The 27,307-nt window shown below is 44.5% G+C and overlaps 1 protein-coding gene and 1 non-coding gene across 2 annotated transcripts in view; both read right to left on the reverse strand.

The window, feature by feature from the left end:
• Positions 1–2,246: 2,246 nt before the first annotated feature.
• LOC131271619 (cardioacceleratory peptide receptor-like) overlaps positions 2,247–27,307 on the reverse strand; it is a 35,910-nt gene continuing 10,849 nt past the window's right edge. Inside the window, exons 3-8 of the mRNA XM_058273116.1 lie at positions 8,180–8,315; positions 4,202–4,399; positions 4,000–4,095; positions 3,740–3,904; positions 3,385–3,676; positions 2,247–2,499 (exon numbers count right to left, since the gene is read on the reverse strand). Coding sequence (XP_058129099.1) covers positions 2,247–2,499; positions 3,385–3,676; positions 3,740–3,904; positions 4,000–4,095; positions 4,202–4,399; positions 8,180–8,315 — 1,140 coding nt within the window. The remainder of the gene's footprint in view (positions 2,500–3,384; positions 3,677–3,739; positions 3,905–3,999; positions 4,096–4,201; positions 4,400–8,179; positions 8,316–27,307) is intronic.
• Positions 17,784–17,857, reverse strand: Trnan-guu (transfer RNA asparagine (anticodon GUU)). The gene has a single exon. It is a non-coding gene; the product is annotated as a tRNA-Asn (tRNA).

Genomic DNA, 27,307 nt, shown 5'->3' on the forward strand with positions numbered 1-27,307 from the left:
TCCTCACCCAGCCGAGGAGGAGGTTCAAGGCTCAGCTTTCGGTGCCATTTCCGGGTTTCGTGAGTCGTTGGGACTTTTCTTCGACAAACTCAATTCCCTAGTTCACTGAACTCTTGCGTGATTCATGTGGTTCACTATATTTGCTTTCTCTTTGAGCGTCAAGGGCCAGATTTAAGTTCGCAAAGGTCGCGCCCTGCATCGAGATCGATTGCGGGCTGGGTTTCCATCGACGTCAGCAGCCTACGTCGAAGCCTACGGAAACCAAATACCTTCGGTTGGCCAGATAATGGGGAAATTATTCGCTTTTCCCCTACCGAGTGCGATTGCGGAAAGCTTTTCCACTTGGTAACCAAATACCACATCACAAGGCGTTCATCCGGCTTCGACCGGGAAGACGAGACTTGTTTCCGGAATTCAACTCTATCAACCGCTTCCCTTGAAGTGACATTCCTTCTTTCGCTAAGAGAGTTTATGAAAGGACGTTTCTTTCCATCACACGTCTTCCACGAATGTTCGGAATGGTTTCTATTTGATTTTATTTCCTATATGTTTCCTCCGCACTCACATTTCCACTCACTATAAGAACCGTGCGCTTTTTGGTTACGGTGGAGAACATTTTAAAGGAATAAATTTTTCCGTACACGCTTGACACAAGTTGTCCACAGGACGAGGAACAGAGGGGACAGACAGACAGACAAGCAAACAGTACGGCGAGAAGGGCGAGAAAGCGCGTCGTTTGAGCTTTCCGAAACATGTCGGATTGCATGTCAGCTTGGACGTGGAATTATCTTTATGGAAAACCGCGTTGGATCTTATTTACATACGCGCGGAAAAGAGCATTTCATGGGCTCGGGTTCTGGGGGGAACCGGAAAGAGTGTTTAAGTGGTTGAGACAAAAAATAGACAACGACAGAGCGGCAAATCCGGACACCTCGTCTTCTTCTCGAAGGGATAGCCCTTGTGTTTTGTCTTTTCTCGGTGCTGTGACCGAACCGTTCCTTCGTTGTGGGCCATCTTTTATTATCGGCTCAGTTTATCTATGCTGGATATACATCTTTGCGGTGTTGCTTTGCTTCACTTCTTCCCTCCTACGTTCACAGATTGCCGAGCGCAAATTTCTCAGCCAAATCCTTTCAACCGATCAACCCGTGGAGAAAATGGCCTACACTAAACGGTCCTGATGAATGCTGCAACATTTACATAGCACACACATACACACTCACACACACACACACACCCTCACACAAAAAATACATACATACACACACAGTATACAGCGCACACATTTACGGTAATGGGCGTGCATAAATCTTATTGGCCCTCGGTCGGTTTCGTAGTTTCGCTGAGGTTAGGCCCTTCTAAAGCCTACAATCCTTGCCGGCCGGCCAAGAACTTGAACACGACAACACGTCTTTTGCAAAGGGCTTTCTTGCCTTTCCCAAGTGTGGCGCGTGCTAGCGCCTCGTCGAGTTCCTAATCTCAGCGACCTCTGTTAAACTCCTCCATTGGTCGGGTCATTCATTGTGAGATTCATCAAACCGGCAACCCAACCGTTAAGCACCGGAGTCACTGACCGCACTCGGACCACGTGGACTTGGTCATTAGTATGAGCTCCTCACGCCCCTTTTGTCTGGCCCGGAAACCTCATTCGGCCCGGGATGTTTCTTTTAATCTGGAGTAATTTTTCTTCAACCCACTTCTAGCCTCTAACAATTAGTGACGCATGAGGCATGGACCAAGCTGTTGGAAGGATTTTTCTTGCCTCGAAAAGTCGGCCGCAAGCCTTGGATTAAGCTCCAGAAATGACACTTTGTCATCCTATCGTTTGACTTTCTTTTAGAAGTTGTCGGAGTCCTTCTTCTTGGTGCGGTTTTCCAGTTTGTTTTTCTTCTGTTCTAATCCACCGGTCGGTAGGTTGCATTTCAACTCTTCCTCTGCTTCCTCCCTCTTCTAGCCTCTAACCGAGTTTGAGAAACATTGTCCTTCAAACCTCGAAACCTCCTACGTTATTTCTTTTTCTCCTGTTTCATACACTAGCCTAAATGACCAACCGACGATTGGCAACTAGCTTTCTTCTAGCCGTCGTATCGCGCGACCGTGATCTAGCTTCGCCTGCTAACAGCTTCTTGTCGCTGTGTTTATGGTTTCACATTTATTCCGCTTTACAGCGTGGCCTCGTCGTGGTTAGTGTCGTCCCACGCAACATTATCTTGTGTTTCAGCGTTCCTCCACAGCGAACCTGGAGTTTACACCTCAGACATGGCGAGTTCCGTCTTTGGCCGCTCGACGATGACGACCCGGGGCGGGCGGAGGCAGGATCGCCGGGAAACGGTCAACGAAGTGGTCAGCGTTCGCATCGAGTCGCTGCTGTTGTGGTTGTGGAAACGGCCGTGTGCCGTCCCGTTGGCCGTCGTTCCGTTGCCGAGCGGAAGGTTGCCGGAATCGTGCGGCCGGCAGCACCATTTCGTCGACCACAACCATCGGAAGGGCGGCAGTCTCCTACAAGCAGAGGAAAGGAAAAGCGATGATGAGAAAAACTTCTACTAATTTTCCCACGAAATGTGTTTGTGTGCGTGGGGTTGCGGAGGACGATGATTCATAAGTTTTAAAGTCAGCAAACGTTGCTTAGCGGCGGAGAAAGAGGGGTTCGCACCAGATGACGTCTGATGATTTCGCAACATGACGCACGCCGGCCCCGAAAAGCCGAGGGCCGGGGCACGTTTCATCTTGTGGCGAAATTATCTGCACCATCAATCGCATTTCCAGCGTCAGCCATCGGCAAATTATTACGCTCGTAAATTGAACACATGTTGGATTCGGACGGTTTTGCAATCCAAACGCAAAGCCCAGGCAGTAATATATCAATTTTCTTCGGTTTTAAATTACTCTTCGAATCCCATTGATTCACGGCGTTTTGGAATTGAAATCCACAATTCAATTCCAGGGATATGCGATCTGTTTTGGCGAAGATTGCTTTTCCATCGCATGGAAAACACAGACGTTAGCATTTTATTTGTAAAAAGTTAATTTGAATTTACACGAATCTAATCTGTTGTTATTGCAACATGGGCGTAATACCGATGATCAAGCTTTTTTATTTGATGTATGTTGTTAGTTTTTCTTGTTGTTGTTTTAGTTGAAAAGCCTAAGGATTTTTCATTTCCTTTTTTATAATTAAAGAGCTAGTCAGTAAGAATCTTCATAGCAACATCCATCTGTTTCGTTTGCAAGTGTAAAGTATGATTTACAATGTTCCAACAATTTGTTCAGTCTATATTTCACCTCAAGCCATTCTACAACAACTCTACATGGTTTTGTTTGAGCTTGTTAAGATAATTGTTTAACAGAAGCATTTTATGGCATGGGTTTCACCTATTCACTTACTTGATCATGCGACAAACTTGCGTCGAGAAGAGACAGTAGATGAGCGGGTTGGCGGCCGAGTTGAGCGGGGCCAGACTTTGGATAAAGGTGGCAATGGCCACGTTGGTTTGCGTTGGCGGAATCTTGCCGAACACCTGCAGCAAATCGAAGATGATGTACGGTGACCAGCACACCACGAACACGATCACGATCACGATCGTCATCTTGACCGTCTTCACCTTGGCGCGAGGAATGATGCCACGCGAACTGGCCCTCCTACTGGCCAGGTCCGCCATCCCATTGTGTGTTCGATCTGAAAAAGAAAGGACGAACATTAATGGCCTAGGAAAATGTGGTAAATATTGCCGAATCTTACCGATTGGGCCGAGAATGGTGCCTTTGGCCCAAATTGTCCGAACGATGATGGCGTAACAGGCGGAAATGATGAGCGCAGGGACGACGAAGAGTGATCCCGACACCCAGCACATGTAAAGCTGCCACCGCCACGCCTCTACCAGGTCGATCCAGCATTGCATTTTTCCTGCAAAACGAATGCAACCGGAAGTGAGTTTGATGTTCTTCCTCCGTTCTACCTTCGATCTTCGACTCGCGTGCGAGCAGATGCGGTACACTAACCCTGTATTAGTCGCTCCTCGTAAAAGTATGTTATCGGTAGGGAGAAAAGGATACTGAAACTCCAAGCGGCTGCCACCAGCCTCCGAGCGCGGCTCCCTGAAGCAAAAGCAAACGACAAACCATTGATCAACCGATCGGCTCACAGGGGAAGGGAGGGAGATAGTAAGGAGCACCGGGCGAGGCGGAGGTCATGTATACTTACAGCAGCCGGAGAAGTTCATCGGATGGGTGATGGCATCGTACCGATCGATGCTAAGCGCCACCAGGACGTACGTGGAGGCGTAGGTGACGCACGCCTGCACGAATCGGATCGCTTTGCAGGCGGCATTTCCGGCACGCCAAACCACCGTGATGCGCCATATGATGTCCGTCAGGACGCTCAGCAAACCTACACACAGATCTGTAAAAAATATAAAAGAGATTGTAATAAAAGTAAATGCTCACAAATACAACGTGTTAAATACATGATATGCAAAATTCTAAAGAAAATATACGGCACAATTTATAGATTTCACTCAATTTCATTGAAATATACGAGAATTCAATAATACTTTAGCAAATAAGAAAAAATATAAACAAACCACAATTCAAAAGCAAAACAATTAATTATTACGACATCAATAAATTAATATAATCATATAGATTGCTTTGTAGAGCTCTCAAAAGTAAAACAAAAAATAAATTTATTTAATTATTTATTGCAGCATGGTAGCAACATTTTTAATTAATTTCACTTCGATTTAACTCAAACACGATAGAATATAATGAAATAAAATTAGATATGTCAGAAAACTACTGAAAAAACGAAATACAACAACAAAATAATTAATGAAGACAAGAATCATAAATCAATACCATCGCAAGCCTGTTGCGTAAAACACCATTCAATGATGGCATGGTAAATTTAGTTTACTAGTCTTGGTTTGAGGTTCAGAAAGCATTTATAAGTTAACCGAAGTTGAACTCGTTTAAACCGGCCACTGGATCCTTGATGGTGTTAAATTATAATATCACAAACGAAACAGTCTCAACATTATGACCCTAGCTGTAAGTAACAACTTACTTCTGTCGTATTTAAGTATCACCATCCAAATAGCACCACTCTTTAGAACAAATCAACCAAAGACACTTTCTACCCACACGGGAAACCACCTGCTTTCCCTTCAGTTATTACCTCATCCCTCAGCCCTCGGTCAGAAACAAATGCAATCACTGCCGAATTACTCGCCCGCTCCCCCCTTCGGCCACCCCGTACGCTCTCCGGTATAAATTCTGCCTCGTTTACTCAGCGTGTAAATCGCGATAAATAGTAACGGAGTGCTCGCATAAATCTACTCGTAATTTATGTGCCACTAGATCTACCGAACCCGACCAGTGCCGGTGGTCGACGAGCGAACGTTTCGCTTTCCCGCCATAGTTCCCGGCTAAAGTGAGAAGAAGTCTGGACTCGGAGGACTCCCGCTCTCCACCCCCATCTGGAGCCGCCGTTCCTTTTCGCGTGTTCGAGTTATGAGAGGTGGTTAAGATATGACGACCCACCGTTGGCATCGCCTCCGGAGAAAAACGGAACGGTAGTATGTTATTTTTATGAGCCGAAGTAATGGGGACGTGTAATTGAATGAAGTTGTTCTCCGATCTCGTTGCCCAGTGTGCGTGAAGCGTAAATAATTTTCCGAGCTAGTTTCTGTTTGTTTTTCTTGCTTGTTGCGGAGTAGATGAATTAAAAATGGAACTCTTCTTTGGATTGCATGGAGTTGGATTGAATTTGGAAAACGAGTTTTGCAAAAAAGTTCACCATTTGAATGTAGATTTTTGTGACTTCTAAACGAACCCAGGTTCAGAAATAAAATATTCTATTGAACATTACCTTTGCCTCGATTCACTTGCAGACATTTTGTCATTAGTTAGATTGGAACACGATGTAAACCTTGTATGAAACGAACGAACAACTTCTGCAAAACAATTCCATTCGAACTTCTCCGCCGCATTTTCCACTTGCTTTTAGCTAATGATAATTGCATTCCACGATTTCCACCAGCATAAGCGCAAATTCATCAAATGAAGCGTAAATATTTTACGGCTCGCGAGTTGGGAGAACCGTCCTGCTTTTTTGCGCACTGCATCCACCGGTTTGCTTTCCCTGTTCCCAACTCGGACCGTACTTTCCATTAGCACGAGATTATCTTTAATTGTGTCGATCCCCGGGTTTTCTTATTGTCGCGTAAAATATGGAACAGTGTGGCCTCGTAAGCACGAAGCGAACTTTTCCTACGCTCCGAATGTCACCGACCGAAGGAAAACAACAGAAAACAAATGGTGGAAAATGGAAAATCGATTCCGGTTCGTCCCTGATCTTCCGTACGGCCCCGAACGGAGAGGAAAGGGGAGCAAGATTTTGGGTCAACCAAACGGAGCGTGCAGTCCGAGGACAACAAATTGTGCATCTTCATGATCCACCCGCTATGTTTGCCTCCTCCTTCCATCCCCCTTCCCCCCCAATTCAGGTCTTTTCTGTTTCGTCCACCGCCGGTTCACAAGCGCACAATGTTTTCAATGAAAAACATGATCCACCCCAGCATAAGACATGAGTGCGCCCGAAGCAAACATAAGGCTATAAAATGAGACAACCACGGGTCAAACAAACAATACGGCGTGCGTTCCGGAAGCTTGGAAAATAACTGAGAAGGAAGAAAACTATATAAAAGGAAAGAGAGAGGGAGGGGGGGAAAGAAAAGTGTCATCGGAACAAACAAACGCTTCAAACGAGAGCATAATTTATATTCATCGCCGGTTCGTGTTTACGGGATTGATGATTGTGCTGTTGTTATCTTTACGACATTCAAAGACGCAGTCGTGTCTCCTTTTCTTGCGCTTCCTAGTCCAATCCTCAGTAGGAAGAAATCAACCCCAAAAGACAGTTTGCGGTGGCAGGAGTGAAAAAAAAGGTATAAAATGAAAAGCACAAGATGATTCAACTTGTAGAATGACGAAAGTTTGACCCCATTTCCTGCACTCCGAAAGTGTGCGAGTGGGTGAAAGAAGGAGTGACTGGGGGAGAAAACCACACCCCTCCCAAGTGACCATTCAAGTCCGAAAGGGAGGGACGATCCACCCTGCTTTGGTGGTTTCCCGTCAAATCACCCGCAACGTCGCATAAAAGCGTCGTTTAAAGTAGATATGCTCGAATGGTTCGAAGGAAATTTCGGCTGGCGTCGCGTTTTTACTCCCTTTATTTTCCCTTCCGAAAGGTTGCCAGCACACATCACATCAGTGGAAAAGAAAAATGTCTGGCGTACGCCCTTTATGATCAAACTTTCCGCAGCCAAGCGCCAAAATGACGAACGAATCAGCGCAAGCGAAATAAATTCCGTCATGCGGATTGCTTCAGGAGAGCTACGAGCGATTCGAACTTTTTGTTGCATTCTTACAAGATTTGCAGGAAGTCGCCATTCGTTGCTCAAACAAAATTCAGGAAATTGGTTCCGAAATCATTTTGCCTGAGAATCCGTTCCTTCGTTCAACAGAGCTAGAAAGAGCAAACAATAAACCGGATTATTACTCTCGACCGTAAGGATTATCCAGTTGGGGCGTGAATATTCTCAAACCCTAGAACAAACCTGTCCCGCAACCCAAATCCTCCAGAGCCTCCCCGAAGAAGCTTGACAGTGACTAGCGAACATCGTTAATCGCTCGGGACCGGTTTTATAGCAATAATGATTTCAATTTTCGGAACGACTCAGACGTTCTTTTCATTACTGAGGAACTGGCCAGGTTTAAGCCAACGAGGATTTTCCAATCTTCCATTCTCAGCAACGTAAGTTGGTTGCCCGAACAGCAGAGTTCGCCGTATTTTGAGAGCCCTGGAACGATCTTCAATATTTAATAAAATGCGCGAAACAGGTGAAGTGTAATCATTTTTCAAGTGTACAGAAAATCAATTTCGAACCAGCACGCATCCTGTTGCAACGCCATTAAATGCCCTGCCATCAGAGCTTATTTTGTTGCTATTATTAATTTCCCATTAACGAAGGGAACGTATATCGCCGGCATCAGAGTATAATTAATATTCTGCTTTATACAGTTCTTAATATGATCCATCAAAAGATACAAAAACGCACAATATGTGAGCATATCAACTGGAAAAGCCATTTTTGACACCCAGTCCATCACGGCGTCTTACCGGCTATGGCGAGCTGCTTTATGAAGAAATTCATTCGTGACTTGCGGGTCCGATTCAGCATCAACGTCACTAGCACGGCCGAGTTTCCCAGGACGATCACGGTGAAAAGCACCCACATCACCGCGAACTGTTCAGTCTGGAAAGAGAGGAAATGGAAATAAAGGCATAAGAATGAAGACAAGGCAATTACATTACCAGACTTTGCTGATACTGAAAAACCAATCAAAAACATTGGTATGCGAGTACCTCTTGGCTATTACTTTACAACAGTGATTGACTGCCACCATTGGGGCATGATTCAATTTTAATTGCACTTTCTACACCTTCTTTGTAAACTATTTAAATAATTTTGTTAAAGTCAACACAACGGTAGACTGTCCTTGAAAGCTTTAAAACTCTACCTAGCAACTACTCTAGTCCTTAACCTGCTTCTCCACTCAAAAGTGTCACAGAATTCTAGTTTGCGGAGCAGATGCGGCGACAATGCGGAAGGGATCAATATTCATGCGCTCCAAACTGGTCAACACACTTTGCCGGATTAGTTCTGGATCATTTCACCAAAGGTACGAAATGGCGAAAGGCGCTCTGAGTAAACTTTCACTTGTCGCATCATTTTGACGCACTTCATTTAACGTTAGTTTGGCTTGTTTCTTCCGTTTTGCTGTTGCGTCCAGTCGGTATGCGGATGAAAACGGCTAAAAAGGACTCCTAACGAGGTCTTAACGGGGACAACTTTTCTCTCGGCCCTTCTCGGTGGGTTTAAAAAAAAACCAGGCGGGGCAAAGTCGAGCTCTCCGACATCCGGGTTAAATCTTGAGCAAGCGAAACTTTACTGTGAGACGGCAAATATTGTCCTACCAGCAACTCGTAGCTTCTTCACCCCCTCTGGAAGAGTTTAATCAGTGTAATTGAAAGTGATGTAATTTAAGTTCCGGCCTGGTAAGAGGCTGCCATCCGGACACCGGCTGCCCGTCCCACAAAGGAGTTTGAGCGTCCCGGGCTTGGCCAGGCGTGAAAGTTTTGCTTTCGGAGAATTTATGAAAATGCCATCCCGTTGGGTGGCTTTAAAGAAATTGAAAATACTTTACTGTACGGTGGTGCAGCACGCGTCTGGTGAATCCCGGTCGTTTCTGCTAATTAGGTAGTCTAGCGCTAACTTAACTTGTGAGGATAATAATAAATTGGTACGCTTTCGATCTCTGCCCGAAGGGTGGGAGGATGAGCTCGTGTTTCTTACACCAGACAGGGTTGGCCATTTTGATGGATAATTGGCGTGAGTTGACCAAAGAGTTAAAACTGCTTTAATAATTATGTTTACCAAGTATTGAACTTTAAGTGCCAGAAAGGGTTTTTTAAACACAAAACAAGCCATTGCACCAAACAGGAACTGTTATCTTATTTTATGTTATAACTCTGTAACGGTTTGATGTGAAAAATCTGACTTTTTTCATATCATTTTTATTATTGGATATTTTCAAAATTACTTGTTCTATTTTTAAATTAGCTGAAACTTCAAATATGTCATGAAGCAATTCTCCTCAAGGTCGACACGCGTGAGCACCATCAAAGCACACTTTTTAATGTTAATAATTAAAGGTTTACGCTAGAGTGAGGCAATTGATACTTTTTATTTTTAATACCCACCACTATCCATACCTGGTGATTCATACGAATGAATCTCATCGACAATCAATGTTAGTACGACAATGAACCACAGAGCATTAGCTATTTGCCAACTAAAACTGTGCCATACATCTTTCTCAGAACAATTCGAAAGGTCATCATGAGTCTATACAAGCGTTCATACACCAACGAAGAATAGTTTAACTATGAAGCCCTTCACACGACTTATTTATTTTATTCTGTTTGAAAACAATGTACGCAACGATAGCGTAAAATAAAAAGTACAAAAAACTAAGACATTCAATAAAATCGCCTTGAGACGATAACACAATCTTCTAGTACAATCACCATCAGTGAATACTATTTAAAAGCTCTTGACATACTGGATTATTCATTTGAAGTCGTTGGAGGCCTTCGTTAAGTTGTGCGAGTTCAACTTCTACATGCTTTTATAGCTCATCGTTCGCGCTCTGGATCGTATACTACTCGGCGAATCACGAAGAGCAGGGCTCCAGAAGAGTCGAGATTACTGATGGCGCAGGTCGTACTTCTTTTTACTCTAGTCATTTTTGGAGCGAAGCGGATCGTTGGTGAACAGTTTGGTGCGTATAGTTAAACACTCTTCATTTTGAGGATATTCCATAGTCCGCTGGTGTAATGTGTCACATTCTCAATCTGCAGAAGACCCATCGTCTTTCCGGCTTGCACAAGAAGGTGACTATTGCGTGCTTGCTACAGGCGAGACTGGTGTGTGCCGGAGGTCTGAATTGTGTGACTGGCGTCAGCCCAGAGTTTACCATCGATGGAAAAACATTGTTTACTGTAGGACCCATGCGACAGAACACATCGTATGCTGTCCCCCTGCAAGCTTATTTGGCGCGGAGTTTGCGACTAAAGCCTGCAGGAGTGTTCCAAGTATATTACCCAGAGTCATACCTGCCTGTTCGGGATGTCAGAAAACTGAACTACCATTCATTGCGGCGCTCGGGGGAATACAAAAATTTCCGAGTCGATTTGAGCCGAATCCTTTCACTTGGTTTTGCGGTAGTAGTCTGATTACGCCCAGCTATCTATTAACAGCAGCACACTGTTTTTTCGACATAAAACCGCCTATGGTCGCAAGAATGGGAACATCTAATCTACTTGCAAGAAAGGAAGAAAATGACTGGATTCAGGATCGCAATGTGATGGTGAGGTTTGGCAAGTGAAGATGTAGAAGGTTTCGATAAGGTTGTCAATCTTTTAATTTTATAATTGGGCTCTCTTGCAGTCAGTCAGCATGCATCCTAGGTTTCGCTCGGTATCGAAGGAAAACGACATCGCACTTGTGTTGGTGGATTATCCCTTCATATACAGCGATAAAGTGACAAGCGTTTGCCTTTCCACTAGCCAAGAGGACGTGGCTGGACAACTGTACGCTGCGGGCTGGGGCATGACGGAGATAAGAAACAAATCACCGGATCAATTGCTCGGTACACGTCTCACCACTAAGTCTATCGATGAGTGCAAGAAGATGTACGAGAACATTGAAAGAGTGAACCCGTTCTTCAAGAAAACAATAGTATATGACACGCAATTCTGTGCCCTCGGAGAGCCGATTGGAGAGGGATCTTTTAGTGACCTCTGCCGAGGTGACTCGGGTGGGCCGGTTTACCGTAAGGTCGCCACTTCCGAAGGACCAAAGTACCGCCAGATCGGTATCATTTCGCATGGCATCAACTGTGGAGGAGATGTGCCTGGCGTGTACGTTCGAGTTACGCCCTTCTTGGATTGGATAGCGTCGGTGGTCGGGACTCTGGAAGACTGATCGGGTAGACACACATTTGGCCTTTCTTACCATGTCTGCTCAATTTTTTCTGTTTACTTGTTTTATAAATACAGCTTTATTCGAAAACAAAAACATCCAACCCAATTCGCTTTGCGCCAGCACATTACAAATGATACACCTAAAAGCACACCAAGTGCCAACTTTTAGCGCTAGATAGTCACAAGGATCCTCACAATAACGCATGCTCTTTGCTTATTGCAAACATCCTACTCTCCAACCTTGACACCTCTGCTTGTGCGTACTTACATGGCTGCAAGCCCTACATACCTTCAATGCCGTGAGTGATCTGTTCGACCACAATTTGTCCATCGCCAGTTTTCGTTACCGCCTCTTGCCTCCTACATCGTGACTGTTCTTCACTTCCTTCCTCCTTACGATATCCTTCCTTTATTCCTACCACATGAGTAATAAAATTCAGGAGTACGAAAAGTGAATATAAAACACATAAATATGAAGAGATACTAGCACAAATAGACAGCACAACCGACACCAAGGATCTATGGATCCAGATCGGAAACCTAGAGAGTAAAGGCACATCAGTGTACTCCGATAACGAAATGGGACGATGCTCAGGCGACCGCATACGCCGGTACAGTGGTGGTTTTTGTGAGTAGGTCAGCCGCTACGACCCCGGCGGTGCAATGGAGTGATTTAATCATTGACCCAACCAACGGCCAAAACAATCGAAACAAAAAAACAAAAAAACAAACAAAATTAACCCACCAAAAAACCCGAAAACCAAGCTTAAAACTCAAAAACCAAAGATCAAAGAAAAAAATCCAAAACCCAAAACCCTAACCAAAATTCCCTAAATCCAAATCAACCAAGCGCTACATAAATAAAAGACGATAACACAATCTTCTAGTGCAATCATCATGAGTGAATACTATTTAAAAGCAGCTATCGACGCACTGGATTATTCATTTGAAGTCGTAGGAGGGCTTTGTTAAGTTGTGCGAGTTCAAATTCTCCATGTTTCTTTAGCTCATCGATCGCGCTCAGGATCGTTTACTATTCGAGGAATTACGATAAGGAGGGCTTCAGACGGGCCGGAAACTGATGGCGAAGGTCATACTTCTTTTCTCTCTAGTCATTTTTGGAGCGAAGCGGATCGTTGGTGAACAGCTTGGTACGTATAGTGAAACATTCTTCATTTTGAGGATACTACATATTTCGCTGTTGTAATGTGTCACATTCGCAATCTGCAGAAGAACTATCGTCTTTCCGGCATGCACAAGGCGAAGAAGGTGACTATTGCGTGCTTCGTACGGGTGAGACTGGTGTTTGCCGGAGATCTGAATCGTGTGACTGGCGTCAGCCCAGAGTCCACCATCGTCGAGGGAAAAACATTACTCACTGTAGGTCCCATGCGACAGAGCATATCGTATGCTGTCCCCCTGCAAACTTATCTAGTGCGGAATTTGCGACTAAAGCATGCAGGAGTATTCGAAGAATGATTCCAGAGGTAGAATTTCATTGCGCGGGTTGTGGAGCAAGTGACCTACCATTCATCGCGGCGCTCGGGAGACGATACGAAAATGCTTTCACTTGGTTTTGCGGTAGCAGTCTGATCACGCCCAGGTATCTACTAACAGCAGCACACTGTCTTATCAACATAAAAACACCAGTGATCGCAAGGATGGGAACATCTAATCTACTTGAAAACAAGGAAGAAAATTACTGGATTCAGGATCGCAATGTGATGGTGAGGTTTGGCAAGCGATAATATAGGAGGTTTCAATAAGGTTATCGTTCTTTTAACTTTTCTAATTGGACTCTCTTGCAGTCATTCATCCGGCATCCTAGGTTTCGCAGGATCTCGAAGGAAAACGACATCGCACTTGTTATAGTGGATCATCCCTTCATATTCAGCGAAACAGTGGCAAGCGTTTGTCTATCCACCAGCCAAGAGGACATGGACGTGACTAAAGAACTGTACGCGGCGGGCTGGGGCATGACGGGGAGCAGACACGAATCACCGGCTCAATTGCTCGGTACACGTCTCACCACTGTGCCGATCGATAAATGCAAGAAGAAGTACGAGCTCATTGGAAAAGCGAACCCGATTTTAAAAAAGACAATATATGACACGCAATACTGTGCCATCGGAGAGCAGATTGCAGAGAGATTTTTCAGTGACCTCTGCCCAGGTGACTCAGGTGGGCCGCTTATCAGCGCGGTCTCCTCTCGAAGAGGACGAATAATATATCTTAAGTACTACCAGCTCGGTATCATTTCGCATGGCATCAACTGTGGAGGAGATTTGCCTGGCGTGTATGTTCGAGTTGGGTCCTACTTGGATTGGATAGCGTCGGTGGTAGGGACTCTGGAAGACTGATTGGGTAGACAAACATTAGGCATTTGTTACCAAGTCTGTTCACTTTTCTTTTATATGGTCACCTTTTTGTATATTGCAAATAAAAATCAGCTTTCATCGAAAACAAAAAAACAAATCCTGTCCAATTCGCTTTGCGCCAACAAATTTCAAATATAGAGAGATAATAAAATGGTGAATTATGCCAATCTTACATCTAAAAAAATCCTAGGTTTCGGCCCATGAGCGCCGGGGCTCACTACCTCGACGGCGTGGGTTCGAATCCCAACTGAGACCGGACCCTCCCCTGTACGAGAGGACTGACTATCCACGTACAACAGGGAAACAAGTCTCGTAAGCCCTTAACGGGCAGGCATGACCAAGAGGTCGTTACGCCAAAAAGAAGAAGAAGAAGAAGACATCTAAAAAAACACTTAAATTTCCAAATGAAGTAAAAACGCTTTGAGTCTCTGGGTCATTCGTCTGTTTGTCTATAAGAAAAAGAAAAACATTACTGTTGGTTGTATGCATCGATCATAGGAAAGGACAGTAAAGTAATAGTTAAGTACCCCGGACCAGAACCGGCGTTTAGACACAGCGGGACGATAACCAACCCAACGCCACCGCAATCACCGAAAACCAAACAAACTTTCAGAATGGCATTCCCAACATCCGCCATTACACGCTTGGGGAATATTCGAGCGGTAGTGGCGGCGGAGTCGTCTAACGATCTACTCTCCTTGCAACGTTTCGCTGATTATTTTTCAACTAGGTGTACCGTCATTGCCCTTGTTCTGTGCGTTCCAAAATTATCTCGTTTAGTCGTTGAGTTGCCGCTTCCGGGCGCGTCTGTCGTTAAACAACTTGGAATGGACTTGATAACCGGCTGTCTTTTGCGCCACATCTCGACTAGGTGTTTGAGCGTGCAATTTGAATTTTGATCCTGATAACCCGTATGGCTTCCGCGATTCGGGATCCCTTGGGCCTGCAGGCGCTGTACTGCTGCTGAGTGCGTCCCGTCTTGGACTATGGATGTGTCATCTGATCTCCCGCTGGTGTCATCATATGATCATCAGTAAAAAAAACATGACACCTAGACACGATCAAGTCTCCTATAAAATACAAAATAAACCTAAACGAAATAACAATAGAAAAAATGGTGGAGGAAGGAAAACTCTAAAAACCATTCAAAACAATAACAATAATAGCAATCCCCAAACTCAACAGGTGGTCTTTCCAAGATACCAACAATTACCAACCAATAGCGCTACTCCCTATCATAAGAAACATTATGAACACCGCAGTGCTACGCAAACTAATGAACAACTCGTTGCCAACAGAATCATCTCTGACTCCTCTATTGGTTTTCGAAAAAAATGACGACCAATGACTACATAAACGTTCTAGTTTATGACTCTAGAGTTAATATTAACAATAAAAACAAGAATAACGCACACCGAATCACAGGTCACATATGCACAGAGCTCTCAAACGCATAAAACAATCCCAAAACGAACCAACAAATTAAAAATATAGAACAGAACAATTTATCGCCAGACAATACCCAATGGATAGCAGGTTTCCTAACAAACAGGATAGTCCAGATAACGAGCGAAGAAACCAAAACGAACTAATCAATTAAAAATAACAAAACTAAAGCTTTGCCCTCAGAGTTCATTGAATTGCATTTCCAAACCCTAGTTTACGAAAAAGAGGCAGCTATTACGACTTTTCCGGCCGCAGTTATGACTGCGACGGCACGGATTCCCATAATCATGGCACAGCTTGCTTTGTGCTGAGGCAAAACCTGTAAATAAAATCGCCTTCAGTCGATAACACAATCATCTAGTGCAATCATCACGAGTGAATACTGTTTAAAAGTAGCTGTTGACGCACTGGATTATTCATTTGAACAGTTGATGTTGGAGGGCTACGTTAAGTTGTGAGAGTTCAAATTCTCCATGCTTCTCTAGCTCATCGATCGCGCTCAGGATCGTATATTACTGGAGGAATTACGATAAGGAGTGCTTCAGATGAGCCGGGATTACTGATGGCGAAGGTCATACTTCTTTTTACTCTAGTCATTTACGGAGCGAAGGGGATTGTTGGTGAACAGTTTGGTGCGCATAGTGAAACACGCTTCATTTTGAGGATATTCCATAGTCCGCTGGTGTAATGTGTCACATTCTCAATCGACAGAAAAACCATCGTCTTTCCGGCTTCCACAGGGTGAAGAAGGAGACTATTGCGTGCTTGGTACAGGCGAGACTGGTGTTTGCCGGAGGTCTGAATTGTGTGACTGGCGTCAGCCCAGAGTTTACCATCGATGGAAAAACGTTACTCACTGTAGGTCCAATGCGACTGAGCATATTGTATGCTGTCCCCCTGCTAGCTTATCTGGCGCGGAGTTTGCGACTAAAGCATGCAGGAGCGTTCCAAGTTCAAAGTTTATCGAAAAAAAGGTGTGTTGGGGTTGTCAAAAAACTGAACTACCATTCATTGCGGCACTTGGGAGGAAACTCAACATTCAGAGACGACATAAACATCCATCCATTTGGTTTTGTGGTAGCAGTCTGATAACGCCCAGCTATCTACTAACAGCAGCACACTGTTTTATCAACATACATACGAAAGTGATTGCAAGAATGGGAACATCTAATCTACTTGAACGTAAGAGAGAAAATCACTGGATTCAGGATCGCGATGTGATGGTGAGGTTTGGCAAGCGGTGATATCGCAGATTTTAAAAAGGCTATCGTTCTTTTAACTTTTCTAATTGGGCTCTCTTGCAGTCATTCATCCGGCATCCTAGGTATCGCAGGATCTCGAAGGAAAACGACATCGCACTTGTGTTGGTGGATCGTCCCTTTATATACAGCGATAAAGTGACAAGCGTTTGCCTTTCTACCAGCCAAGAGGATATGGACGTGACTGAAGAACTGTACGCGGCGGGCTGGGGCATGACGGAGATAAGAAAGGAATCACTGGATCAATTGCTCGGGTCAAGTCTCACCACTGTGCCGATCGATCAGTGCAAGGAGAAGTACGAGCTCATTGGAGAATCGAACCCGGTTTTAAAAAAGACAATATATGAAACGCAATACTGTGCCATCGGAAAGCGTATTTCACAGAGATCTTTCAGTGACCTATGCCCAGGTGATTCAGGTGGGCCGCTTTACATCGAGGTTGGCACTTCCGAAGGACTGAAGTACCGCCAGGTCGGTATCATTTCGCATGGCATCAACTGCGGAGGAGATTTGCCTGGCGTGTACGTTCGAGTTGCGTCCTACTTGGATTGGATAGCGTCGGTGGTCGAGCCTCTGGAAGACTGATTGTATAGACGAACATTTGACCTTGGTACCAAGCCTGCTCACTTTTCATTCATCCGTTTACTTTTTTTGAAAATTGCACAGAAAATACAGATTACATAGAAGACAAACAAAATCCTACCCAATTCGCTTTGCGCCAACAAATTACAAATATGGTTAAGGAGAAAATTTTTTTTGCCAATGTCACACTTAAAGGAACACTTAAATTTGTATATGAACTAGGAACGCTTTGATTCTTTGTGTCATTCGTCTGTTTGTAGATAAAAAAAACCTTGTGTAAAATCCATTTACGTACTGTGCACTCGAATCTGCTTTCAATTTTATTATCTAAATCTATATCTTCTCAGATAAAAATAAAAAAATATATGTATACATAAAATACATTTCAGAAGCAATCTAATAAAAAGTATGACATAAATGCTCTTTGTCGTTTTCTATGGATCAATCTAATAAAAAGTATGACATAAATGCTTTTTGTCGTTTTCTATGGATCGAACAAAAAAGTTTCGCCGCCCCCGGGTGGACTCGAACCACCAACCTTTCGGTTAACAGCCGAACGCGCTAACCGATTGCGCCACGAAGGCGATGGATGCCAGTGCAGTAACAGTAAAATATAAGCTACGGCTGCGCACACATCGTCTGACACTATCGAATGGCTATAAATAGAACATGACGGACACGACGAACATAAAAACCGGTTTCTTTTGACAAATTTACGGAATATCGAGCAAACTAACAAAATTCGAATGGACATTTAAACTAGAAAAATTAAACCAAATAAAAGCGCGAACAGTTTTTAATCAATGTTGGGTACTTGCTAAATAATAACTAGTTCGTCTGGTATGCCTGTGCGTTGGTGTCGAACGCATAAAAAAATGCACGTGAGGTGCTGTTATAATCATCGGTTCAGTAAACATCAATCACATTTGCCCTTCGCTGATGTAAATTCGAGCAAAAATGCAGTGGAATCGGCCCCAGTTTGCATCAATATTTACAGGACTGATGTGGATGTGGATACCACGACAAAAGCGAAGAGCAGCTTCTTCGTTTGATTGATGTGTCAGTTTACGGTTCATTTCGAACCCAGTGCACTCCTAATGGATTATGTCAGAATAACTAATGGCGCTTCACCATTCCCCACCTGAGTCTACTTTCCAGTATTTGAACAAAATTAATTGATCGGTAAAACAACCAGAAAACGTAATTAAGGTTAGAGTGCAGGGAAATACATGTACCTTGAATCGAGAAATGTTTATTTCCTAACCACCTCAGCAATGCGTTATTAGACTTCCAGTTGTATATTCTAAAATGCTGTGGAATGAAAAATACAGCATGCAGGCTGAACCAAATGAAATCGGTCGCAACTTCTACATGTTCATGTTCTTTGCAAAACGACCCTCGACGAAATAAGCTACTCTCGATCTTTAACAGGTGAAAACCATTACCATTCACCGGGAACATTTCCAGGACAGACCCCCCACCCAAACAAAAATGGCATGAAGATCTGCATCCAGGTTCACTGACGGTCCCCCGGGGGGACATGGACTAGCGATGACCGTTTTCAAGGAACAGCTCAGCTTCCACTTCCCTCAACTGCGTAGGTACGCATTCGAGAAGCGAAGGCAAGCCTTTGACCGTTATGGGTGCCAGTGAAGCGATGGTGGCGATGGTGCGCGAAATTCCCCAGCTATTCAAGTATGCAGTTTCCAGTGAGCCGAAGGAGATAGGGCGGCACGGAGGAACCGCAGACGGAAAGTAGATACCACCGTGCGGAAATTATTCACAATTAATTAAATTGCAATATCTCGAGGCTCGAATGTCGCTTCGCTGTCGAGGGAAGGTAATTAGATGGTCAACATTTCAAAGAGGGTTGCACCACACACCACACGAAATGCCTATCCGCGCCAGGGTTCCGAAAGAGGTTGGTGGTTTACACAAGCACAGGCAGCAATCCGTGGTTGGCGTGCAGCGTTACCTCAAAAACCGCAACCCTCTCATCTTGCCGGGGTGAAGTCAGGCGGAATGCAAGAAGACTGCAGTTGGTGCCCTGCTTGTGTCCCATTGATGGACGTCTTCGCACGACACGGCCCAACCTGAAGCAAAAACTGGACTATGTCGCTCGGTGGTGCTCTATATATGTCTCAATTTTTAAGAAGTTACTCCGCCGACTCCTACCACAAGAGTTCCCTAGGGTCCTTGGGTGGTTCTTGGTTCCTTTAGTGTTGGCCTTCGGGAAAGCAGGGAGACATCAATCCAAAAAAGGGAATTGATCAACTCCAGGCAACAACAGGCAAGATCCCGCTCGCTACAAACTATGAACGAGGATTATGTATCGTCCAGCCTGGGTTGGCCCTCTAGTTCCTCGATATCACTAGGTCCCGATCACGACGGTCCCCCAGTTGGTAACGGTGGTGCAAAACTTGATCGCCAACGGGGTGTGTTCCTGTACCGTGTGTGTGCCCATAAATTGCACCAAAGTCCGAGCGGGAAGTTGTACGTTTTCGTCCACCAACGACGCTGGTCGAATCTTCCGAAAGACTATGTGGAGGAGAACGTCTTTTGCCTTTTGTCTCGTTCTCGTAAACCACCTTACAGACAAGCCCGACTATAGTGTTGGCTATCTGATTTAACAGCCTGTATAAATCGCCTACCGGTAAAGCGCACACCGTAGTGCGTAGTCCGCGGAGTTACTCAGTGAATATAGTCCTTAGCGGAGCTCGCTCGGAACATCATTACGACCCGCTCGTTTGCCGTAGGTTCAGCCCAAAAAGGAATAACGAATGCTGATTGAGATATAATTTGTATGCTACGATCCCCACGATCAGGCCCCCGTCCCTCTTGAGTGGGTTTCCGGAAGCTGACAGCCCAACACCAAACAGTGGTCTCCGTGGTTCTTTTATTCGTTTTGTTCCTTTCCCTCCAACAAAATGACCCACACGACAATCAACAAACGGTATGAAGTTGTAGATCACCATCAAGGCTAGACCCAAACGCGGTGATTTATTGTGGCGAATCGTTGTCGGTCCGTACTCCTAGCTTCAGGTCTCCTGGGAAACGCCAACGACGCTCGAGTTCTTTTGAGTACTGTTACAGGGCAACGCTCCGAAGCGTCGCTACCTGGTCGCACTATCTAAGTGTTCCATCTGTCAGCGATCTTCTAGTTGCTTTATGTGACAGGGAGCGTGTTTGTTTAAATTTACGATCGGTGGTTTGCGATTCTTGTAGTTAATACAGATACCGAGGTGAATCTATTGTGCATGATCGTCTGTGTTGGATATTAAGCAGGAGGATTTTAAAGAACTAAAGTAGATGTACCCCGGCAATTATTAATTTAACTCAACTCGCAAAATGCCATTAAACAGTAGACGAAAATCCGGTTCCTAAATACTCATTATGAAGCGCTTAGCAACCATCGTTTTAATGAACTTCTAGCTGAAGTAACAATGTGGTACCAATTAAAACCGCCGTCGATGGAGTTATCAACCGAGGAACAGCAGAACGACAGAAAATGCGGAAAGCTTAGCGCTACGTGAAACTATTCATTCCGAGCGAAACCCCCGCGACCTAAACCACAATTTCCCAGTAATCGTAGATAAAACTATCGGAATCGGAATTCATCTGGACGGAGCACCCCGATTGTCGGCCCGGCGATGATCGCTCGCAATTAACAGGTCGCTCGCCCGGCGCAACAGCCACGCGACCAAACGCATCAAACGCACGATGGCGTGCGCAATTAGACTCTTGTCAAACTAGTCGGATAAGTAATTGGCACACGGCTGCAAATCACGAAACGGTCCCCGTCACGCAAGGCAGTTTACTGCGGGGTTGTTTTTTCGAATACTTTGTATTTAATATCGTTCAGTTGTGTTTCCATAGCGATACACCACCATTAAGGGCTTCATAGTATCTACTTTCCACGGACTAGAATGCCGCCCAACACAACTTTCGTACCGTCCCAAGCCGGAGGATACTGTGGATTTGTTTTGTGCCTCGGCAAAAAATTTGATCCCGTGGCAATCCTTACGGTTGTAGTGGTTATGAAAACCCACAACTAAAACCCGCGAGTTTAATGTGGCGTAAAAGCAACACGACTTCCACGTGATCGTCGCTGAAAGGAAGCACGGTTTGGTTTGTAAAGAGTACTTCTAGCTTTCCAGGCTGCAAAGAGCTCGCCACAACCGCACTGGCAACGTGATTCTGTAGGGAAAATTCGAGTACTCGAGGAAGACTTTTCCGTGCGACCGTTTTGTGTAGGCTATCGGATTGTGGATTTTGTTGTTGTTGGTTGGGTTGTTAACGGGCTAGTCCGTTCCTCAAATCGGTTTTCAACACGCGCAGACATTTCAATTGCCCACTTTGCGGACAACTTTCGGGTGGCTATAGAAGGTTGGCACGTGCAATTGGAAAAACTAGCTCTGCAAAAACGTTACTGGGAAAGCGATTCTTCAAACGAATTCAATACATCACATGCTTCAATATATCACATTTATGCTTTCAAGCGCCAATTAAAGTTGGCTACGGTTAAAACTTTACAATTGTAAGCTAAAGATTTTGAGAACCTGATTTTTAAAATGGTACAAGTTATTCTTATCGAAATGTTTCATAATTTAAACGCTACTACTCCTTTACTATCGATTCGTTTTCACTAGTTTTTTCGATAGCTTCTTTAAAAGCATTTTTCGAATCCTCTAATTAATTCCAAAAAAAATTCTAACGAGTAAGTAAATAATTGACCACATTTTCCCTCTCAAGCCAACACGGTTCATGCTGCTCGGAAACGTTACATTCAAAAGCGAAACGTACTCGCCAACGGTTATGCAACTGCAGTGCGGCCGATATCAACGTGTACATTGTGGCATTTATGAACGATGCAGCATTCCGTGTTTCGCAGAAGGATTCATTAGGAGATGTTTGTAACAAGTCCCATTCCACATTGAGTCTATTTCGTACAGAATGGAGCAGGTAGAATTGCCAACAATAGATCGCATTTTTTTTATTTAATAAGCTCTCATTATTTTTTATTTTGTTGAAAAGGCTCAGACCAAATTGTCTAAACGTTCCGTTTTCATAAAAATTTATATTTGCAATGTTTAACAATCCATTACCCCTATATTACATGTTAATGCGAGTTGATTGAAAGGGCAATTTTATTTCAGTTATTCAAAATCTTATGAAAAAAAAAGTTGGTTTCGATCTGTGAAATCAATATGTGGGTGATAACAATACCCAATCATGCTTGATTGATTACACAACATGCTTTCCTCGTAATCTTTACAAATTTCAATTAAATACATACTACGCATTCTTTACATTTCCATCAATAAAAATTAGTATGAATTGTGCCCTATCAATTATATCGGAAATGTTATCGGAAAAAAGTACGCCCTGCGGCATAAAGTGTGTGCAAAATATGTCTTGTTAAAGAAATCGTGTTGTTAAATATTGAACGAACAAATCAAACAGGTTCCATTAAAGTCAGCAAAATTCTCGATAACTGCACCTTGAGACGATCTTCTTCGCTAATTCTCCAATGGTTAGAGCACCCGATTACCGTAGATTGATTGAAAATCCGGCCTTCGGTTGCTGCATTCAGGCTGCATGGCCAGTTCAGACAGCAGCGGCTCATTCATTAAACATTAGCACACGGGCCGACGACATCTGGGCGTTATCTTGATTTATCCCATTAGGCCCCAGTGTATGTGTGTACAACTAAGGACAGGAATTTTGTAACTCCTCACCTTACAGCGCCCGGGAAGTGTCAGCCCGCCGTTCGAAATGTCGTTTGCAATATTCATGAAACATTTCAAGCCCCTGAACCGTTCCCAGCGATACCGGGAAAACTTCTCACTTGGCTCGCGAGCGACTCCGCGGACACAATGGTCACATTAAGCTATGCTCGCTCGGCAGAATACATAATTCCGCTGGAACGCGACGTCCAATCAGAGGCTCCGAGGATGGGTCGTGTGCTGATTGAATGTCCGGCCGAAACCGGAATCATCTTGTTCCGAGAGCCCCTTTAAGATTGCCTGGCGTTGCTGCACGTCTTAGGCCGGGCATGTGGAAACATCTGTTCCTCATCAACATGACGACGGTGAGGAAAAATGCGGCAACCGAAGGCACGAAGCTTGAGACCCCTCCGCTGCGGAGCATTCCCTCGTGTCCCTTGTGAGACGTTGGTGAGGTTCTGGGCACACAATTAATGCATTGCCACGGGTGCCTCTGATTATGTCAATAATTAGCTTTTCCCACAGAATTTTTCACACCCCGGCGACTCTCGCCTAAACACAACTCGACAGGGCGCCAAGTTTTCCAGAAACCGGAGCACACATTTTCCCGGACCGGGAATTGCCTACGATGCCTTTACGCGAAGCTTTCAACCAAAGGCTACACACGGAGTCCCAGCGTGGACCGTTTCGGAGAACCATTTGCTCGCTGTTGATGTTGATGTACCTCAAATAATCATCTTGATGAGGCGCCCCTTTGATGGCATCTGGCGCCAGCGAGCGTAAATCCCCAAGCGATAAATGGGCTATCGCTTTGCAAACAGCGCTTTTACAAGCCGATTTTTCCGGAATACCCTCGTTTGGGAAACATAAAGAAAATAAAATTCCACAAGAAAACGGTAAACAGCTTCGCGGAAATAACCACGAAAAAAGCACTCGCTGATTTGCTCGAAGAGGAATTCCAGGGTGGGAAAATGCGATCACAAAAAACCAACAAATTAGATCGCTTTTCATTTTTGTACTTTATACGCACTTCCCGGAAGGGATACAATTACTCTATAAAGCTTTCCAATAATTATTGGAAGCAGTACCTTCAATTCGTGCGTAATTTGCATGATGAAATTTCAAGTATGAAAATTATGAGATTTTTACAAAGTAATTTTTCATAGACCATATAAACCCTCAAATAACCAGCGAGAAAATACCTACTCTTCCCTATTGTTCAAGATAAATTTTTCATTTCTACAAACCGATGCCTAAGAAGGAAAAACTGCTTCCGAACGTTACAACAAAATGTAGCTGGCCAATCGAGTGCATAACTCCAGGACATCCCTTCATTCCTACCCAACTCCAGCGCAAACCTAGTCGGTTTGAGGCTCGTCGAGAATAAATAATTAACACGTATCAATGTATCAAATGCAGCGCGAACCGGAATCAATCCCGATCCCGATCTGGCGATCACTAAACTACGACGATGTCTCCAAAAGGGATAAAAGAAAGAAACAAACACAAAGCCGGTTTGCAATTACCGAGCAAAATCGTCCGACCGGGCAAATCGAAAAATGATGCCAACCATCATGTCGAAGTGCAGCAAACGGAAAGGGATGAGGTAGTGGGGAAGGGATGTCCTAACACCCAGACGCAATCCAGATTCTTACGAACACTCCAAAGCCTACAAGCTTCTTCTTCAACTGTCCAAAGGCAGCCGTCATCTTTCGAAGCGCATCGGAAAAACCACCGTTTCGCGGACCGAGGCGTCGAGAAGCTGGCAGTTTTATTTTACGTCGGTTTTGCTACCGCCGGAATTTAATGCACCCCAGGATTGAGCCGGTCTAGTAGCCCCCGGGAGGTGATTGAAGTTGCTTATGTTTTTGTGCTGAAGTACTGAAGTACATTGGCCCTCCAGTGCAGCGTTCGAAGAAAAACGCCTCGGGTGAAACCAGACCATCTCGTTCGATCGCTTACGGGATCTCTGGCAGCACTGGCCAGTTCCGCGGTTCGAAAGTAATGAAGTGTTCAACAGATTAGTTAATTAGTTTCCGCTCGCGGGTCCAACCGGAGAGACGGTAGCGCTGGGTGGCTCTAAATTCTTCACGATAATGATCACAAATCAATAAACTTCAAAGTCCGAACGAAGGCGGACGCGAGTAGACGCTCAGTTTCCCATTCCATTCCATTCCACGGGATGTGTCTGTTTTCCCTTTATTTTTTTTTTTTTGAGACGTCGAAAGAGAAATGATTGGACGAGCCTTCTGTCATTCCTGCCCACGGCAAGACTCGCGGGTTCGCTGCGTCGTTCGTGCATTCGGTTTCCCGGCCTTAATTGCAGCGGGATAATTGAACGAGTTTTTGCTGAGTTTGATGAATTCCTGCGACTCCGGCCGCCACTCACGGGAAGAGCCTCGGAGCTTCCTACATGCCACGGGAGATGCCACTGGCGCACTCAAGTTTACAAGAAAAAAAAAGTGAATACCATCGACAAAAAATGTTGCACAAACACACACATGCATACAAAGACCAAACATAAATGCAGCTAACTACCAACCCGCATACCGGCGAGAAATGCATCTTCGCGAAATGCACACCTCAGAATTAATAAGACCCCGGAGAGTCAAAGGAGTAAGCGAAAAGAAAAGAAGGCATTGTAAATCTCGCAAGTAAAAAAATAACAATCTCGAACATGAAAGTGAAGAAGGTGAAAGAAAGCAGAATGTAAGAAAAAATCGAATCGATGGATGGGAATACCTGGTACTTCAAGTGACGAACGCAGGGGTATCAAATGAGTTCAGAAGCTGATTTTGCCCGTGTGCGTGTTAATTGCTTCGCGTGCGGAGGAAATAATTCACGATCCAGAACCCAACAAAGTAAGTGTCGAGGAAAATGTTATCGAAGTATGCCATTTCTACCGCAATTGACCTTTGGACTTCGAAAACAAAAGAATGTGCTGTTTTAATTTTCATGCTCGACCCACAATATATTGGCAAATTCATAAAAAAGCATGCTGTAGAGGAGATCATAACAAAAAGAGCTTATTCGAATGTTCGATGATCCTTATCTTAATGTGTGTTATGCAAAATGGGTGATAACGCTTGTTTTCTATCTAAACATTTAACCTTTTTTTTTTGCTGGTCTCTGTTTTTATTTACGTTGCATTGACCTTTTTGGCACAATTAACATAATGTACGTACCCAACTTTCTTCTCCCTGGTCGACACTTCAAATAAAATAAATCAAACGCTGTCCTTAAAACCAGATTGCAGCAAAAAAGAAACAACTCGCTTCGACAGCTGACAGGAGACAAATTTGAACAACCGCCGAACACCCGGATGTTTGCCATGCCAGAAAACTAGAAACAAGTTCACTCCCACACTAGAGCAGCATCAAGGCGACTGGCTCTCAGGATGGAAACAAATCGACGTAGGCGTAGTGTGAGCCCTGGGAAAAAGCTTCCTTTCCGAAAGCTCGCAACCCCTCAACACGTGCTCTGTTTGCCGATTAAACATGAAAATGGCTACAGAAAAGAAGAGAAAGAACAAGTGCGTAAACTGGGTACAAAAAATGTGTGGGAAAAGTGTCATAAGCGCTTCTTTGCCAAACCAAACAGCTATAGAGCAGACGAGTGCAGCCCACACGAAACCCACAGAAGACCGCGCGGGCTGCTCCATGTCTCATGGTTTGTAAGCATAAGCAAACAAGCTTTATCTGTCCATATCGTTTCATCTATCGGCGTCGTATATTTATCTCCTCCCCCCGGGGGCCATCTTATTGAAGGTTGTTTCTTTCAGTAGCCTCAAGTGAAGAACGCAGAACACTCTCGATGTTAACACCTTTATTCGCAAAGACAGACTGATGTCTAAACCGACTGACAGACAACTCTAGACTAACATTCAAGTGTCAAAGTGACACTCCACGATGCAGGGGTTGCCCACTCTAATACCCCCACTCAACCACTGCACTTTGCCAAACCTATGGCTAAACAGTTTCGCCGAAACTCAGAAGTCGGCAACCCTTTCGTCAACATGTCCGCCTGTTGCTCTGCTGTAGGGATGTATTCGAGGACAATCCGTTTGTCTCTAACCAAGTCCTTCAGAAAGAACAGCTTCACGTCAACATGTTTTAGCCTTCCAAGACCCTTGGAGTCTTCCACGATGCTAATTGTTGACTGATTGTCCTCGAAGTACGTCACTGGATAATCCACCTTGCACCCAAGGTCACAAAGTAATCGCGACATCCAAACACCATGGCAAACCGCAACACACAAAGCCGCCAGTTCAGCTTCCGTCGAAGATAGCGCCACACTTTGTTGCTTCCG

Source organism: Anopheles coustani, chromosome 3 (genome assembly GCF_943734705.1).
Source record: "Anopheles coustani chromosome 3, idAnoCousDA_361_x.2, whole genome shotgun sequence".
Taxonomy (NCBI): domain Eukaryota; kingdom Metazoa; phylum Arthropoda; class Insecta; order Diptera; family Culicidae; genus Anopheles; species Anopheles coustani.